The sequence below is a fragment of the Corvus cornix genome, chromosome 1A, assembly GCF_000738735.6.
Source record: "Corvus cornix cornix isolate S_Up_H32 chromosome 1A, ASM73873v5, whole genome shotgun sequence".
Classification (NCBI taxonomy): Eukaryota; Metazoa; Chordata; class Aves; order Passeriformes; family Corvidae; genus Corvus; species Corvus cornix.
The window spans coordinates 48,593,702-48,613,568 of NC_047057.1; the positions used below are offsets into that span (position 1 = coordinate 48,593,702).

Consider the following 19,867-nt stretch of genomic DNA (forward strand, 5'->3'; position numbering starts at 1 on the left):
AAGTGTCTGCATAGGACCTTAAAATTATTGCTGGCAAACCATTCTTTGTTAAAACTAAATATTTACTTCTGTTCTTGTTGCTTTCTATTTTTCCTCCTAGTTGAGGGTAATAAAATGCTCTGCTCTTAATTTCAAGTGCTTCTGTTCTAGTTTAATCAGTTTCATATGTTTTGAATAGGATTTTCCATTTTTAAGACATTTTCCAGCTCTTGGATTTCTTGTGGGTTTTTTTTCTATGCCATCCATTTTGAGCTGCAGCTTCCCTTTGTGCTTCAGCAGCCTGTGCAGCACTGCAGTTCTGACTTTTCACTGTTTCCTAATGCAGCTTTATTAGTATAGCATCTTCCAGATCATTGATTTGTCTGTTTGCTGAAATCTTAGAATCTAAATTTGTCCTTAGTTTCTTGACTTGAAGATAACTGTCCAGTTTTACTCAGGACTATTATCTTTTATTATTTATTTGATTTTCTTGCTACAGGAATGTATCATCATTGGCAAGAGGTGCCTTTTTATAATGCAAGTTTAAAGATTTTTATCTTTTTAATTGTGGGGTTCATTTTACTGATATTCTGTGCCTGGTTCTTTGGTAACTTAAAATTGTTTGTCAGGAAATGTAAACTAATAGTTCTCTATGCTTCAGTACTGGTTGTTATCTCTATCCCCAGTCACATAAACAATTTTTTTCATTAACCATTATCTGCACATCAGAGTGGAAGTACTCTTCCTCTCACATTTCCTAAAAATGTCTTCCCACCCTGCTTTTTTCCTCTTGGTCCCTTTTTGCAGCAGTCTTCCAAAATCACTTACTTCTTTCTCCTGTAGCAAGCAGTATATATATACACACACACTTGTTTATTTTTTCTTGTAGCTTTTTGGAATAAGTTGTCTCCCTGCATCCCACTTTCCAGGAAAGAGAATGTGACTGCCTGCTGCTTCTGTTGCCCTTTTGCCTGGATATTAAATCCGAGCCTCTGCCGAGCCTGCCAACTGTTTAATCAGAAATAGTCAGAAGGCCCTCCTTCCTAATATTGCAGCTGACTCTGAAGTCCTCATTATCTCACATCTGCATTTGTGCAGTGCAATTATACAGAAGCAATTATTTTCCTAAAAGCTTATAATTTAAACAGGAGAAGGAGAGAGTGTGAAAAATGCATATAACATGTGAAGCAAAGACTTGTACCTGTATAATTATTGCCACATATATTTCACTTTTTGCTTGCTTTGCTTCAGTTGTTGCTTTCCATTTTACTCCTTTTATGCATTATTTACACTGGTATGCAAGAAGGGGCAAAACAAGGAGATGCCTAGAAAGCAAAGCAAAGGAAAAAGAAAGAAAACAGAGCAAAAGAAAAACTGGTCATTGGATGGGAGGAAGTCAAGAAGTCTGAGTACGGGGTGCAACCAATCATCGAGAAAAGATGCTTTGTATTATAGACAGCAGAAAATACAATACGGTTGCATCTGTTGTGAATGTGCTTGTGTAAACTGGTTTGGTAGTGGTTCAGCAGGGAAGATAGTGGAAGAGTCATCTGAAAACACCTTAAAATAGTGTTAGAAGAAATTAATTTCTGCTTCTAAGCAACTGTTCCCGCTCCTGTCCAGAATATGTTGGAAGGGCTAGTCGGCAGCTTCCATCCTCCCACCAGCAAAACTGTGTCCACTGTAGGATTCCAGTAATTAGAAGTACTTTGTCTAGGGACAAAGATATTATCTCTGTCAGTGCAGAGCCAAAGTGAGCAAGTGAGTGTTTTACTTGAGCAGCTTGGGGCACTTGTTTTCACAAGGCTAAGAGTTTTCTGCTTGTTTGGGAGAAGGGGAAGGTAGATAGCTCAGGATATCTTTATGTTACAGCACTTAGGTTGATTTGGGTACAAATCTAAGGGAGGCAAAAAAAGGTACTCAAAAAACATACTCTTATTTATTACATATAGCAGTATGGTCTCAAAAGAGTGAAAGAATACAGATTGCAAGGGGGAAAAAAGCCAAGCATAAAGAAAAAAAATATAGCTGGTAGGTGGCGTAGCATTTTAAATGAATCAGAGCTGTTCTGCTGCTGCTGTGGTAGCTGTCCCCCAAATGTTCACACTTCCAGGTTGGCTGTTACTTCATTTTGGTAGACACAGAATGATGAGCTGTAGCAAGGAAGAAATGGGCTGCTAATAGCGTGGAGAGGTAGAAACAATGTATCTGACTTTAATGCTATTGATAATTTAGTTCATGGGATGGAGTGTCTCTTCTAAATGGCACTTTTCAGTCTCTCCAGCCTATTCTAAGTGAGATGTATGTGCCTTGTGGCCAGAGATGAATTGTGGAGATAGGACCTATGAATCAATCTTCGCTGTGTGGTCTCTTTTTTCCTTTTTTTTTTTTTTTTTTTAAATTTAAGCCAAGAGTTGATTACATGCCTGGCAATGATTACTATCCATTGGCACCTCCCATTGGGAGCATACTCCAAGTACCAGCCTTCAGCTCTTTCAAGCAGGGGAGGTTAAGCAGGCTGCTTACTGAGCAAAAGGAATTTCTCTTCCCAGGAGAGCTTGAGTGCTGTTTCCCTAGCTAAGAATGCTATAATTCCATTACAAGTGACAAGCAGGCTGCTACCATCTGGTGGCGAATGGCTGCAGGATGGTGGAGTTTGGGTGAAAATTTGCTTGTGGACCGAGAAAACAATTAGTGGTCATTATGCTGAATTCACACATTTCCTGTATGAAGTTCTGTGATTTTATTTTGGTTTTAGAATGTTTTCTAGTTGTAGTGTACATATTTTCTTCTTGTTTTGAACCATAAATGCGTGAGACAAGGGTTCTAACCAAAGCCACAGAAAGTATCAGCAGGAGCAGGGCGTCTTTTTACCTTTTAAGGCACAGCAGCAATCTCTTGCAAAAGAAGACTGAGACCATCCAGAAATTTCTTAAGCACTTTTTTTTCTGTGTTCATGGAAACACCTGGATGTATTTGGAAACCATGTGGCACTACATGATGATAGTTTCTTTCAAAGATAAGGTGATACACTCGTAAGTTGTTTTAGAACCACGCAGCTTAGTAGGGCGTCTGCTTTGTTCAGTCACTCAGGTGTGTCAAAAAGGAAGAACTCGAAAGAAAAGAGTAGTTATTGTCTATGTGGTTCCCTCTGCTTCCCTTGAAAGAAGCAGATGGTCGGGGGTCCCTGGAGGTAGAAGAAATGGGGCCATTAGACTGTCAGTGGCTTGTGAAAAGCAGAAGCATCTGCCAGAATGGAGACTTGTTCAGCAGCAGGGGAGCCAGCAGCAGCAGATGATCTCTGCCTTGAGCCGTCAGTGGCATAGTCGTCCACTGGGGAATTGTTATTGTGGGCGTGGCACAGGTAACCTTGGTAAAATCTCGTTGGTCTGCCAGACTAAAAAAGAGTGGCAATGAAGGCTTGATGCACGTGTACTGGCATCTTAACTACCCACTTCTACTGTCTGATCACTCCTAACTACAGATGATTTTAAAGCATTCCTTACCCATTCTCAGCTGAAAATTTGTCAAAATGCCCGTCATGTTTGTGCTGTGAGTTTCAGAATAGCAACATGAACCATGCTAGATGCAGCAAAGAATAAGTTCACAAAATAAATTAACTTTTGGAAAAGTATCAAAAATTTTGCTAGGGGTCTTGTCTTCTCTTGTATCATACAGCACAATCCTTTAAGACATGCCTTTTTATTATTAAGAAATATTTTATACAGCTGCAGTTCAATCTCTGCTGCTGTAGTTCTTATGCTCTTATTGACTGCTCTGCACAGGACACAGTGTTCCACCGGAGAGTGACCTTCTGTTGCAACAGTGTGATGGTATGTAAAAGATGAGATAAAGTGAGGAGGGCAGAATGCCTCTGAGGAACAAGACTAGAAATTCATATCTGCATTCAAAAAGAATAGTCAATTTGGGTTCTGTCCTGTTAGAATAATTAATCCCAGTCAGCCACATCTAAAAGCAAGAATAAGTACACAGGTACAGAGCTCTGTTTCAGAACTCCTCAAGCTGCACTTTGTGAGTACTTGGCATAGGTGAATCTGGGACTAGTGCCAGTACATAATATCCTTCTAGAGTTGACTTCAGAGCCAGGGAAAGACATTTTCTGTGGATGAAATTTGGTTTTACTCCCATGGGAGAGTGAATTGCATTGCAGTTTTGCTAGTGGGCCATACATTTTGGTGCACATTTCAGTATTGGTTTAGCCTTTTTTTTTAATCTTTGGAAACTTGCGTTCATGTTCTGACAGGCAATAATAAGCTGCTTGTGTGTCTCTTTCTAGGCCTCAGGGACACTTCCCTTGCATCATAAATACTGCAGTAGTTTGTCATGCTTAGAAGATAGACACGATTTAGGAAGCACTGAAGATCAGGCTCAGGATGCTTTGGCATACCCGAAAAGAGAAGGTGTTATTCAAAACTGCAGTTGTAGATGTCACGAGAACTGACGTCTCACAAGCTTTTCTGTTAGTTGCATCTGCTTTGATTTGAAGAGGGCCACCTGGTTTATGGCTGGAGCTAGTTTTGCTTTCATCTTCATTCAGGCATTTAAATACAAACTATAGTCATCTCTGCATAGCACAGAATAGTAGGAAGAGCAATAACTGTCATATATTCTCAGTGGGTTTGGAAATACTGTAATCAACCCCCTGTTTACTATGCAGAGTGAGGAACTTTGCTGTGGCTGTTAGCTTTGGCCACGTCTGTTCTGCAAATCTCCACTGCAGTGTGTGTGCTGGTCAGGGATTGAAGACATGTACTCCAGGGGATGTGGCCATGTTGGCAAGCAAGCGTCACCGTATGGTGGAAAAGCCGTGCTCATGTCCGGTGCCAGGTGTGCTGCTGGCTCGAGCACAGCTGTTCCTGTGCAGTACAGGTGCAGCTCACTGGTAGCAGCAGTAGAGCACCTGTGGTTTGACACCAGCTTTTCCAGTAGCAGCAGTGATTTTAGATCATGTCATCATCTCTGTGTGCAGGCAGAGACCAAAGGCAACTTCTCACAGCCTGAATTCAAGGTGGACTGTACCAATTATACAAGGCTCTATTGTGGTGTTGGTTGTGTTTAACAGAATAAACAAAATTCCTGTGTTTATTAAGTATGACTCAAAAATGATGGCAGGTTCTCTCTTCGTTTTCTGCCAGTAGTTAATTCACTTTTTAGTTTTTAAATAGTAGCAATCTCTTATCATTTGGTGAATTCTACCATTCTTTTTATAAGGGAAAAATGTCAACCTGTCAGAAATCAGCTTTCATCAGAATCTTAGATTAGTTAACAAAAATCACTTGGTGTATACATTCGAGAGATAAAATGACTGTCTGAATGAGATGTGCTCTAGAATTACTTCCTTAGGTCATTCCTTAAGTCATTCAGGATGAAGTAAATGGGTGAGAGACTTCCTGCTGATTGTCTGATATTATGGTCAAATACATAATTGACTAGTTCAGCTAATTGGATGAAAATTGAACATAGTCATCAGATGAGTCTGAGCTACTTTGACAATAATTGTGTGAGCATCCTTGTTGCACTGCAAGTCATTTTTTTGGACGTACCATTTCTGTGATGATGAGGTGTTTTTCCATGATGGCATCTTCTCCTGCTCCAAATAAACCTTTTTGGATCACCTGCAAAATAATATCCAACTTGGCCTTGATCTGCCTCAACTGCTAGTGATAATGAAAATGATGTAACCAAATTACTTTTTTGGTGGTGTCTTCCTAAATCGTTATTTGTCATGCTAATTTTCCTTTTAAAGCTGCTGTAGATTCAAAAACACTCTTTTTCCTGCTATTTTAATAGCAATGTCATTGTCAGGTACTGAAACATGGGCCAGTAAAACAGATTTAAGAAGTGTTTCAAGTTCTTTCTGAATGGCTGAACATTTGTATCTCTTGCCTGGTTAGCACAGCTGAAAAGTTTGTAGTTTGAAAGAGCTTATGTTGCTACCTTTTTGAAAGGCCTTTATTTGTATGGTGTGGAAAGATAGAGTTTAAAATGAATTGTCAAAAAATTTGTGCTGGAATGTGGTTGATAAAATTCCCCGGAAAATACAGGTTTTCAGAAAGATGACTGCAATCTTCATTGCTGTTCTTTCTTGGTTTCTCTTTCAGAAATGTTCCCATTGCCAGGAACCAGGAGCCACCTTAGGCTGCTACAACAAAGGCTGCTCCTTCCGATACCATTACCCATGTGCCATCGATGCAGGTAGGAACAAATGACAACTGTATTCCATAATTACTCAAGTCATATGACACTAAATAATTCTGGGGCACCTTGCAAAGTACTCCCTCTCAGGTTTTCTCTTACTGTGAGGGTAAAGTAATATAAATGGTGAGAAACGGCATGAGATGAACAGTACATTAACACGCTGGGACAAGATGGAGCTTGTAATGAAAAGGAATCTGCCTGAAAGGGCAGAAGAAGCCTGGTTTAGGGGAATGTAGCTCAGTGACTGAAATTTGGCTGTAGTGTGAGAACTGATCATTCTTTTCTTGCCAAAAATAGAAAGCCTTTGCTAAAAGGATATAAGTAAGCAGAAAGAGGTTTCTTCTTTCAGGGTTACACTCCTGTGGGTAGTCCTAGTAATGATTTCAAGTGTTTGTGTTTGTAGAACCATCAATACCACTTGCAGCACAACCGTCCCTCTCCCTCCTAAGAAGCAGTTCAGCCAGTCTCTTGAGTAGGTCTAATTTTCATCGTTAGACAAGCTAATTGTTTGGATGATACTATTTCCAGCTATGAGCTGGGCTTGTGAGTTTGGTGGGTTTTGTGCAATAGTGACAGTTTTTCATGGAGATAAACTTGATTCTTGGATTAAAAAAATCCAACATCAAAGTAAATAATACCCCACTATTCCAGTTCCCTGTAACTCACTTCTCGTGTCATACAAGACTTCGTCTGATAACAAGCAGGAAGGGATTCGAGATTACAACCCTTGCCTGGCAAATAATTGCAAGCTTCCTGTTTGTTATTCCACAGCAACCCACTTGTTCACCACCCATTTTCTGCCATTTTCCAAATGTTAGAGTATTTGAAGTACGAATACCCATTTCTGAATGACTGCTTTGCACCTCTCACTGTGAAGTCCCACCCTGTTGGAGATCTGCATTTTATTCCAATAGGAATGTTCTTACTAAATGAATATTGCAGTGGAATACTAGTAGTAGTACCACAGTACTATTAACAGGAATCCTTGACTTTACATGAAAGAAAGATTATTCAGGTTGCAAAAATTGCATACTCAAAAGAATACCAGAAGTAAGGGTGTCCATGTAAGTGTAATTTTGGTCTTTTATGAATGTATCTTATAAGATAATAATCACCTAATTAAAGGCTGGTATCTCTTTCCATAAGGCCCTACCTCAGCCTGTAGGATGGAAGGGTACTCATTCATGAACATGTGTTGTCCTTGCTGGATTTGTGTCATACTTACTGCAAATGATTCCTTCTCGGTTCTGAAAGTAGAACTGGGAAATTTTCTATGATGTTCATCTCTGTCATGCCGGCGATTTTCAAGAACATTAATAAACTTGGTTCTGTGCAGTGTGTTTGAGATGTGCAATTATCAATCAGTTTCTTATTCATCTTGTGTTTAGTATTTGTTTCTGGTTTGTGACCTGCCTTTTTCAGTACCATAAAAAAACCAAAATAAATTATAGTGAATGTTCCCAGTAGTTTGCGGGCTTAATTTAAATTCTTGTTTTACTAGATGCAGTATGTAGCATTTTCTGGGTTCTAAATACATATATAAAAATTCAGATACTATCCTTTTTCTTCAGATATAGTAACTCTACTCCACTTCAGCAAATGTAGGATCCTCCAAAATGAGAAATATACTGAACAATCATGACTGATTCCCAAGAGCAGTTCTGTGTCATGCATGGAAGAGGCAGCGCCATGTACAAAAACGAGGATATAATCATACTATTTAGTCCATTTTAGACATAATATATCTACTATATAATATGTAGAACTGGGCTAGATTAAATTTGGCTTTTTTTCACTTTTGTCTTGACTTCGCAACCTGTGAGTTTTTTTAGAGTAGCTTTTTGTGTTCAAGTTCCAAGGCTATGCTTACTTCATTTTCTTTTAATTTTGTTATGAGACATCACGTTGTCATGTGGCCATCTGTCGGAGTGCACAATTCCAAGCTAATTTCCCTCCTTTGAGTAATACAGCAGTAATAAACTGCAAGAGCTGCATGGAGATGGGATACTTGGACTGTGAGTTTCACAAACATATTTAAAAAATAGCGGAGGAGTTGGTAAGACTGGTGAGTCTCTGGTTTCACTCCAGGAAGAGTATGGTTGAGTGAGAACAAAAGACTTCATTGGGGTTTTTTTTAATACATTTTCCTATCTGTTTCTTCATCTGTCTGATATGTTCTCCACTCTGGCTTCTCATACCAGTCACAGGCCTTTTATCTAGTTGGTCTCAGGCTTCTCTTTACAAATTTCTTATTCCAGTCTCTTTGTAAAACCTAATTCCTCCTAGCTCTTTCTGACTTTTCCTTTGTCCAGTTTTATAGCTCTCACTCTGGCTTCTTCCTCTCTGCTCTTACTTCACCTCCTCCTCTCCTTTCTTGCTCCTTGTCACACCTCACCCCGCTAGTCCTGGTTTGTTCTCATATGTTGTCCTTTATATTCTTTGTTTCACTTTTCTGTGCCTTATTCCAATCAGTTCTTAGTCTTAGCCTCCTGCTGGCACTCATCCTTAATTCCCTGCTCCTGACTTCAAGTAGCACTGGTCTCCCTCCTGCTAGCCTCCATTCTTTATCATGCTTGCCTTTCTCAGTACTGTTTTCACTTCTGCCTGCTGGACTAGTGCTTCCCATTTTGCAGTTTTGAAATGGTCACTTTCTTCTTTTGGGTTGCTTGAGCCTTAGAAATGTCCCCTGACAGCTTCACTGCTTTTGGGTCTGGTGCCTGAATCTGAGGGCAGAGGTTCATTTACAGGAAAGGCCTGCTCACCCCCAAGCAGAAGTATATTTTGTGGAATTTTTAAAAGTACCTAGCTCCTAAAATCTAAGAAGCCTCTTCTGAGGATGTGCACATGAAAATCCCCATATCATCTCTCAAGGAGTTATATTTGCAGGTTTCGTGGTAGCTGGCAAGGGCGTGCCTTAGCTAAAATCCCAGTCCTACTGAAAATCAGGATATTGTAGAGCTTTTCAGAGAAAAATTCCTGGGATGTTTAACATGGGCAGAATAACTTTTTTCCAAGAAAGAGTTTTAAGGAAATCGTTGGGCTGCTTTAGCTGAAGTTTTCAACCAAAACAAATAAAAGAGCCCCGGCTTGAAGTAGATTCTCAGCATTCAAAATTTCAGCCTGATGATGTGACAGTAAAAGACCTTGTTTGCAGTTGGTTTTATCTCTGGGTGTAATCAAGCTGTCTTAATCTATAGACACTCTTCCAATAAATCTGTGTAAAAGAAATAAGGAAGCTATATGGCATAAGACCTGATTTTCATTTATGCCCAAGCAGAAAGCGTAGGCTTCCTTGAGAAACAAATCAACATTATTTTCTCTTTGCTCAGCCTGCTATCTGCCTATAAACCCTTTTTATTGGTTTTGCAGTTCTAGTGTCTTTCTGTAGTGAAACTGTACAGGTGCTTCTCAGCTTCCTTGAGCTCAGTGGTAGTTCCATTTTGAAGTCAACCATCCTGCTTTGAACGATGGTGCCACCTTGCTTTATTTAGAATCTGTCACAGATCTGTTCTTAATCCTCAGAAGTTTGTGTTAACATTGACAATGGCTTTCAGGCTTTTGGAATATGTATGACTGGTTTTGTATCTAAACAAAATAAAGCCAAACAGAAAACACTTGCTAGAGTGTTTTTTAGGGTATGTTGAGTCACACACACTTGGTGTTTGTCTGAATTCCTGGTAGTGACCATGCCTTAGTTGAGATGAAGTACCCATGTTGTATTCCGAAGCAGTTGCAGTGTGAGCTGAAGCATTTCTGCCTTTGCATCTGTGTGGATTAGAAGCCAGTCCCCTGTCCATTACTGTGCCTCATGTGAAAGGCAGTACGTTTTTGGGAAAGGGCTGGAGGCTGGAATATGTCAAACAGCTTCAGTTCCTTGCAGCACTGAAGGCAGCCCTGGGGTGTGACCTGGGCTCTGGCTTCTGCGCTGATGGGCGATGTCCAATCCCACCCTGGCGAGGAGCTAGGCTTTGCCCCGCTGTTGCTAATTGAGTGCTGTGCAAGGCACGTGGCTTCACAAGTTGCCAGTTTGTACATATGGATGCTTTTATATAGCCTAATTCAGCCTGTCTTTCAATCTCCTTTCATAGAAAATAATCTTGGACAACATAGGGTGCAAGAGAGCTGACCATTTCTTACCCATTTACATAAAAATCGCAATCAGTAGTGCCACTTAAGTAATTTTTGTATGGAAGTGACTGTGGTTAACATTGTCTGTATTTGGCTTTCGTCTGTCCAAATTTATGAAGAGCCTCTGATGTCTCAAGATAACTTAGTCCTAGGGATGTCTCCATGGAAACAGGATCTTTGTTTTCTGAAATTTTATATCCTCTCCCTCTGCTTGTTCTTCCCCACCTGGAGTCAGATCCTGATGGTTGCAGCACACTTGTCCCTACAACATATATTGCAGGCCGTTCCACTTACAGAAGATTTTTGACTGTAAATTAGGAAAAGATTAACAGCAAAATAAAATGAATTTTCAGAGAGCAGAAATCCTGTGTCTTCACGAGTGTCATTAAAGATGAGTAACAGGCAGAACACGGAGGGTGAGACAAAAGTATGAAGCTTACAGAAGAATAATTGCTTCTATTAAAAGTGTTTTAGGTTTTCCCTGACTACTTTATGGAGAAAAATCTGTAGAAACAAGGACAAGTCTCAATTCTTTTCCCTTTCTGCCACAATGAGCTGATCATAGCTCTGTGTCTGCTGACTTCATGACAAATCGTAATCTGTTATATAAAATACTTGGAACTGCTAACAAAAATCCAGGCCAGCTTTGTAATGATGAACAATTTCTGCCGTATTGGTATTCAGCTGATTTTCTACGGTGTGCTGATGACATTTTTCATAGTAGTCTTTCAACAGAAATGAAAAAAATTGCTATTAATTGCATCTGCTGTTAGTATTTGCAACAAAAATGCTGACCGTAGTAAGAAACCAAGCTCCATACATGGATCAGGCATGGGGTACAAGGTTTCTGGCACTTCTTCCTGATCCTTGTACAGTCTTCCTTTCTGATGTACTAGCTAAAGAACTGCATTCATTACCAATGTTGGGTTTCCAAGAAAGAAGAAAACTCCATCCTGTTCTAACATACTGTGTATGTTTTTGATGATTGCTCTGTATATTTTTGATGATTGCTATATTATGCAGTGATAATTCATGCTGTAGTCTAAATGTACAATTCCTGCCCTTATAATGAGAAAACATTTTATTTATTTCCTGTGATTTGCTAATGCTGCATTTGAAATTACCTGTGGCAGGATTAAGGGTTTTACTCCCCTTTGCTAAAATCTCTCAAGTAACTTAGCCTATTGCATGCTGTTTCCCTTTGATTCAGGCCAGAGGCATTCATGTTGAAACATAAGCATTCCGTAGCAGGGGGATGCTCTGCCAAAGCTTGGGTATCTAGAAAGCTTTTCCCTCAAGCTTTAGTTCCAGTCTCCTGCTGTCTGCTAAACTCTTCCAGCAGATTGAAACAGCAGGTAGCACTGGTTATGCTACATACTTAAGAGCGTTTTAAATTAGCACATCTTAGTTACCACTGCATTTCTCTACTTGCAAGCTCTTGGGGTATGTTGGAGCAGGCAGAGGGTCATAAGCACCTCACTGAATTCTCCCACAGCGTTGGTCAGTTGTGCTGAGGTGGTGATGGGTGCTTGGTCCTGCTGATGAGGTGATGGTCTTGGGTCAGTCTCCTATGCAAGAGGCAACTGGAACAGAGCAATGTCAGGCATTGGGCAGGCTGAGAAGTGACCCTGCAGTTCAGGGTGCCCAGGGGAGGCAGCTGAGTGCTCTGAGGGGAGTGCTGCTCTTTCCCGTGGCTGAAGTTCCAGGAGCTTCCGACTTGCATCCCTTAGAGGCGTAGTCTGGGAGGGGGGATACGAGGAGAAGCAATCCGTACTCCGGAAGTGCTGCTAAATAAGTGCTCTTCAAATGGCAGTATTGCTTAATTTGTTCCTAAATAAGCAGTTCCACATAGGTGCCCCACTTTACATAATAGGTTTAAATAATTAACTAAACCATCTTTTAGATCATAGATTCATGGAAGCAAATCTAAGAGCAGCATGAGTGACCTAATTATTAGACGTAGTGTCACAGTGTAAACTGATCTCTAGGATTTGGGATTGCAAATAAACTGTGTATACCCATACCTAGAGACACACACCCTTTCTTCCCCTGATGCTGGCAGGGCCTTGGGGTAAGGGTGAAAGACAGTGTTTGTACTGTGAAAAGCAGGGATTGTCTGTTCAGATTGGATGAATGTGTCTGTCTTCCTTGGGCTAAAGCAAGGAAGGCTGGAATTGCTGAAGGGGGTTGGGATACAGGATTTGTAGACTTGCTGTTGTGATTCTTACTGCATACAGAGCATCCCCGGAAAACCGGGGTTGCTTCTTAATCCAGGCAGCATTGTCACTTGGAGTGTTCAGTAATTTTGTTTGCTAAAACTTTGGGGGTGGAAGGGATGAACCTGCTAATAACAAAGTATTCCTATAAGAGATCTTTGAATGAAAAATATATACCGGTGAGGCAAGATTAATACATGATGTGTTATTCAAGTTGGTTTTCATTTAAAAAATAATACATTGCTGTCTTCTCTTCCTTTAGATTGTTTACTAAACGAAGAGAATTTCTCAGTGAGGTGCCCCAAGCACAAGGTAAGAATCCTCTCCTGGATTAGAGCTGTTGGGTTTTTTTTGCTGCCCTCTTCTGGTTTCTAAATTTGGGTTAGTAATTTTATACCTGGATAATGTCTGTAGTCAGAGATGCTTTTAGTTGAATTATTCTGTGATATATGCTTGTGGTATATTCTGGGGGCAAACATCAACTCAAGAAGAATACTGAGTTTAAGAAGATAAAATTTTTGTCCCATCTGCTTAGTGCTTCTTTAGATCCTTGATGACTCTTCAGAAAGCTCAGTTTCATTTCCTGAATTCTGTGATAGAATCAGTATGTTGCTCCCTGGTCCTGTTTGAATGTTGCACTGAACTGTTGGGTTTTCTCCTTGGATTTACTGAGGATACAAGGAAGAAGAAAAATGACTTTATGGGAAAGTTCTCCTGGTTTTTGGAAACACCTCATTCTAGTTTACCAGTAGTAACTGGACTGAGTCCAACCACTCAGCCTTCAGTGGATCTGTGGGGTTTTTTCTGTACATCTTTGGTTCATCAAAAGACCCCTACACTGCTTCTGCCCAGGGTCTGGGCATCCTTAATTAATTGTCCCCGGAGCCTACACAGTGGTGCAAAGAGCTGTCTGTATGGAAAGAGGAGACAAGGTAGACAATACATACTCTCTTGTAGCCATAAGTAATAGGATACAGTGCTGGGAATACCCCTCCCAGCCCTCAAGGGACGATACATCCCTGAGAGGTTGTGGATACCAGTCTTCCAGTTCTAAATGCTCAGAAAGTATCCAGAAAAACAACAGTTCTTGTTGCCAGTTGAATACAACAGGAATTGTGCAAGAGTTTGGATAGCTTGTGCTGAAAAGGAAATTATAATAGGGAAGAATTGTGTGGCTTTCTAGCAGGGATTAGTCTCCATCTAGTTCTTGTCTGCAGATCCCTGCCTAGCATTAGACTGACATCTGGTGGTCTTTTGTCTTCACAGATTATTCTTAATCTGTCTTTTGTAAACATACAGGAATTAGCCTCATGTTCCCTTCTGGATGTTCTACCACAAAATGATGTATTTATACACACGTATTTTAAATGCGCTGGAAGATTCAGTGCACATTCAGGCTCTTATCCAAAGACTTAGCCTACTTTTCATCATAAAAAAGAAAATAAATTGTTCTGCACAACTGTGGAATAATGTTGACAATGTACGTACAGCAAGCTTAAAGTAATGCATTAATGCTACAAGAACTTACAGATCTTGCCAAACAAAAACGGGAAGGATGAGCTCCCCTTACTGTGGAATGTAACTGCCTAAGTGCCACCCTCTGCTCAACTTTGGATACTTGACTAAAGATAATTGGGGCATGTCTTGGTTTCAGATGGGATGGTTATTTTCTTCCTGCTACTTAGTTGTCAGCTGGGGTTAAACCATGACAGAAAGTTATGTATTTAAAGGCTGTTTTATTTTTACTGCCTGTTGCATTCTGGGGAAACATAGTGTTATGTAGATGGCTTGGGTCACTGCTGCTGTATGTGAACACTTGTAGTGATGTGCTCAAACCATGAAAGGAAGTAACTGGTTTAGATTCAGACAAAGAATCCAGCCTTCCAGAGAAAATTCTGAGAAGCACATGGATTTCTGAAGTAGTCTTGGGGGATGGAGGGGGAAAACTACCAATTAAGTTCATAAAGGTACTTCATGGGGCAATAAAATTTTGAATCCTGTTCAGAACTATCCCACTGCAGATCACTTTCTTCGTTATGTCGAAAACAGAAATTCAACACCAGCAGCGTTTCTTTGACACTGAAGTTTGTTGACTTTTGCTTAGTAAAGACACAAATAATTTGTTTGAAGCCAAGCAGAGGTTTTCTTTGCTTTCTTTCTCTGCCTCACCATGTGTTTCACTAATCACTGCCAGTTTGTTCCAAATCCTTCTGCAGGGCAGAATATAGGCTCACTCTGCTCCTTCCATTGTAGTGGCTGGAAAGGGGAATTCCAGTCAGTGACAATGCAGGAACAGGAAGGCTGAAAACCATTGCTCTAGAATGATTGGAGAAAAAATTGTATCAATTTTTTGCATGACATGAGTATGAGCAACTGAGAGGAAGAAAGACTTTAAATTAGTTGGTTGAAAGCGATGCTTTTAGGTAACACCAGCTTAGCACTATTAGCAAATTAGTAACTGTCTCATAGCTCACTGTGCTGTTCTGCAGCTAATGGGTGGAAGAGCTAACTTTATAAATCTCCAGCAGTACGTCCCCCAGTACAGGGCCTCTTACCCTTTGGCAGTCTGTGCCTCACACCGGTAAATACACTTCATCACAGTAAGTGGCTCCTGGAGAGCAAAGGTGCTTCTTGCCTCATTAACTGTGCTTGACACTTAAGGCATAAGCAAGCTAAGTCCAGAGGGACTGGTCCTGCCTTTCCATGTGCTCCCCAGTGAGCTTTTCCATTTCCTTCTGTCAGGATTGATGCTTCAACCATCCATGTCCTGAATGTGCTACTTATGCAAAATATCAGCTTTTATCACAGGGAAAATGCTGTCTGAAAACTAATCATCTTTTGAAGGGTTCCTCTCACAGATCTAACCGGCTCTGTCTGCATCACAGCAAGTGAGGTTGCAACACACCCAGTGAGGATGCTGAGCCGTGGAGCAGCTATAAAGGGGATGGGATACCTCACCTTTTGGTGGCTCAGCCATCTTAGTTTGTCTTAAGCCATCTGTTCAGGCAATTCTGAAGTGGTACTTCTCAGCTTGTTCTACCTTTTTGTGTTAAATTCTGTGTTTCTTAAAATTAACCAGGCTTTCATATCTCAAACTCTTTACTTTTGTGGAATTACCTGCTTTTGTCTTGGGGAAAACTCTGTCTGAAAAATCTATTTCTGGTTCTGATACTGACTTCTCTTTCTCTCTCTCTCTCTCTCACTCACTCTCTGTATGTTCACTTTCCCTACCCCTGTCTTCTGTTTCTCCCTCATTTTCTTTTTCCTCCTCTGTTTGGCTTGCTGGTTCGTCAGCCCCTCCTTCCTTGCTCTCTTCCCTCCTTGCAGAACAAGATGGTGAAAGGCAGCCTCAGCACAGAGCAGTCGGAGCGGGGGTGAGGGGGGAAGTGTACTCCTGGGAATGGATATAAAAGCAAGCACAGGTGAGTTGGGGAGAATTTCCAGTTTCCACCTGCTGCCTTCTGTGGCTCCTTACATCTAGTGCCTTCCCCATTTCTGTGAGAAATCAAGGTGCTTTTGTGTACAATCAAAAAATTTGTAGTATTTTTTTTTCTCTGCTACCATCCTGTTCAGTTTTTTGTATTTCTGCAGCAGTTCTTTTTGTTAAGCAGTGAAAGGCAAAGCTTGTTAGCTGTTACAACTGCCTGATGATTCTCTCAGCTAAACCAGTGGCAGAAATCTCCTTTTGTATCACATCCATAATGATCTGAAGTGTTTTTTCTGTGAGTCTCAGGGTAGTTAATAGTAAGCTTCTGTATAAATAAATTCATCAAATTCTATATATAAGCAGTAATTAATAATATTGGTGAGTTCAGGATTATTGTAATCTAGGATTCCCCTGTTTTCTGGAAACGTAGATAGATACCTGGATAAGTAAATTAGTCTTAGCAGAAGCCCACTGTGTTTCTTTTAGCCCAGCTTTTTCCTCTATTTTGCAAACAGACATGGGGTATAGAAGGTAGTAAGTGTATCCAGAAGTGGTCACAATTTCATAACTTTGTAATGTGCCCCAAGTTCCTTGCTGCACTTCCTTCATGCCTCCTCTGTTGTGTAGGCCCAGCATTCATACAGCCATGTGTGAACTTGGTGGGGAATTCAGTTTGTCTGAAACAGCTTTTTGTCATGTCAGCATCAGAGCCAGGTCATTTTCCTAACCTGGTTCAGCATGTGGCTGGGAAAATACATTGGCACAAGGATGGAGTAGTGCTGAGGTGGGACTTAGCATGCAAGGAATGGGATGAGGTTGGGATTTGTTTCTTATTCAATTGCAAGTGCATTGCAGTTCAAAGGCAACAGGGTGGATTAAAATGAAATAAGTGTTGGTTTCAAATTAATACTTGTTGGCACCCTTCCCATGAAGCTGCAGCCCAAGAAGGTCTCTTGCCTTCATTTCACTACTGTGCTGGTTTGGGCAAATTTGGAAATATATCCTCTGATAAAAGGCAGGTTACAACCAGCCCTCCCCCACCAGGTTCAGGAAAAAAGAATTTTCCTCGAAGGAAAGTGAAAGAGATAAAAACTATTTATTTAACAAATACACAGGAAAAGGATGATAATGCCAAATAATAAAACCTCTTGCTCTGCTGAGAGAAACCTGGGAAAATTTCAGAGTCCTTCCGTAGTGTCTCTCTTCCCTTCCTTGGAGCTGGGACGGGGTGGTGGGCCCACTTCCAGGGCCAAGGCCTCAGTGGAAATTCCTCCCGATGTATTCTGATGTTGAAACCGTCCAGCAGAGAAGAAGGGAAAAAATCAGAGTCCCAGGAAAACAAAGTTCAACTCTCCATCTCTCTCCAGAGAAAAAGAAAGCCGAAAGCTGGCTGGAAAGAAAGCAAGCCAGGTGCTTCCTCGCGCTCCTCTCGCTGCTGCAGAACGCAGAGAGAGTTTTATATGTATCTCTGTGTGTCCTTGAAACATGAAAACAAACTGCAAAACTGCTTTGAAAGTTTTGGTTGGGTTTTTTTTCTCTTCTCAGGCTCAGTTTAAAGGCATAGAAAGGCACAAAATTAATTTCTGGGCATAGGGCAGCGGTATGGGATATACATCATAAAGTCACCCCAAGACAACTACTCAGTTGCATTTCTTACTCAAGCTAGTTGCTTCTCTGTCTTTTACTTCCAATCATGCAGGTGAAGTTGCTCTTTCATGTCAGTTCTTGGAGCTGCTGATGGTAATCCCCTTCCCTCACTGCTGTTCCCTTGCTTCCCTGGCACCTCCCCTACATTAAAATCTTTCCTGTTTTTCAAGTAAAGTAGTTGTGAAGTGCTTCTAATGGTGTTTTGTGTGAAGGATGAGAGATTAATTGGAAAATTGTGCGGTTTTAGTGCAGTAGCAGAAGACAGGTAGTGTCCCATATAAACACTTTTTGTAGACTGACTGCTGACTTGGTTTAGCTCTGCTGTGTTCTGGGATTTTTCATTTTTAATAGCATTCGTTCTTGGCTTTGGAGTGTTGTTTTAACAGTTACCATGCAAACAGTATTTAACAGTATTCAGTGTTTGAGTAGCTTTCTCCTTCCATGGTAAAGGTCACTGGGATTCCTTTAATCTTTTCTCTTTTCCTTAAAGTGTAACAGGCAATGTAATTCAGAACGCTTCTAAAGCAGGATGCGAGTCCCACAGCCAAGGTGCCTCTTACGGCTGTTTAATGCTAGGGAAGTCTGGTGATTTTTGGGCCATTCCTTTAAGGTACTGGTGAACATTACTGTGTCCCAGAGACCTTTACACAACTTTGTTCTCTGCATTATTTTCCAGTGCTAGCTCTTTTTTTATATATCATAGGAATGTATTGACTTAAGACGTTGAAGGCTGTGGAATCTCTGCTCTGTATTCACTGTATGCTCTAGACATCTCTCTAAGGTATCATTTCTTTCCAAATCCACTTTTGCCTCAAGTAGTTCTTAACAGAAAGTCCTATTTAGCCACCCCCTTTTGATGTTCAGAATGTCTTAAAAATTAAGTTCTCCAGCCTGATTTTGCACTCCAAAACAAAAACCATGCAAATCTAAAAGATCCAAGTATAACAAAAAATTAATATTTTTTGTTGTATTACTGTGGTAATTAAAGGACTTTAGGGGAATTCTGTAGCAGTCCAGGTAGTACTGGAACTGCCCTTCTGCTGGGCAGAAGATACAGAAGATCTTAGTGTAAGATACAATGGATACTCAATTGTGAGATTATTGGGCTGTTCTAGTCCTGGTTCACTCCTAGGCCTAGCAATTTAAGAAAAATCCTGCACGTTGGATAACATCCAGGCAAGTCAGTGTATTCTGTCTTTGTTGCTTCTCTCTCCCTGAGCCAGTTGCCTCCAGAACATTTGGATCAAGTCCAGATTTGGAGAGTGACTGTGAGAGCGAGTCTGGTGCTCTGGATCTTGTCCAGGAACGAGGCAGGACTCTCTCTCAGTGTGTTGAGCTTGTTTCTTCCCTGAGCCAGTGCCTAATGCTCTGGACCAGTTCCAGGCATGGGCAAGCTGCAGTTGTACAAGAGCCAGAGACAGCAACACGGCCTTGACACTCCTTCAGCAAGGGCTCGCAGTTGCACAGTAATGAAACCACAAAGGGCAGCTGCCTGAACTCTCTAGGAACCTCCCCCTTTCCTCTTCAGCTGGAGCTCCACGGCGTTGCCCGTCTGGTTTTTGTGCGTACTCGCCTGACTCTTTACTTACTCTCAGCCTGGCACCCCTGGATGGGGGAGATTTGCAGCCAAGAGTTGGGCTTGCTGGGATGTAATCTAGTTGGTGTGCTGATGATCACAGCAGCGTTGACTTCTGTATCACACTCAGTTAGTGTTCCTGGAGTTTAATTGCCAGCTATGAACGAACATGGGTGTTACTTTGCTCCCAGGCACACCTCTCATTCCGTTAACTGCTTTCCATATGTATCACTTTTGTTGCAAGTTTTTTTCCTTTTCCCAAGCTCACTAGCTGGTAGGAAGGGATTTATCTACGTCATGTCAAAGAAAGTAACCTTACTAAATAAATAAATTGCTGCTGGGCTCACTTGTGTTATGGGAGAAGGGAAGAAAGGAATACATTATTTCAAGCTTTGCTTTCTCTCTGTGCAGATTAAGAATGAGAACCATAACCTAGAGAAATTAAATTTTAACTTTGTAGTTTCTCTTTTAAACTGAGCCTCCATCAGCTTAGCAGACTCCTGAAGTTCATTTTCTCACTTCAGAGAATTTCTGGACAGGGGGAACATGTGCCAAGTACTTGGACATGTCCACATTTGTCTTGGAAGACATCACAAGCTTAGACCTTCCATGAACTGTCTCTACCACCATAATATGACAATTAGATCAAAAAAGCAGTAGAAAGAAATATCACCT

At 40.9% G+C, this 19,867-nt stretch overlaps 1 protein-coding gene across 7 annotated transcripts in view; it reads left to right on the forward strand.

Moving 5' to 3' along the window:
• The window catches only part of TCF20 (transcription factor 20), a 132,067-nt gene that overhangs the window by 109,432 nt on the left and 2,768 nt on the right, over window positions 1-19,867 (forward strand). For 5 of the 7 annotated variants that reach the window (XM_039570485.1, XM_039570488.1, XM_039570486.1 and 2 more), the window contains 3 exons: window positions 6,102-6,195; window positions 12,805-12,854; window positions 15,837-15,964. In XM_039570485.1, the coding sequence (XP_039426419.1) occupies window positions 6,102-6,195; window positions 12,805-12,854; window positions 15,837-15,920 (228 nt within the window). In that variant the 3' untranslated portion in view covers window positions 15,921-15,964. The remainder of the gene's footprint in view (window positions 1-6,101; window positions 6,196-12,804; window positions 12,855-15,836; window positions 15,965-19,867) is intronic. The other 2 variants (XM_039570484.1, XM_019292552.3) reach the window with 2 other exon arrangements.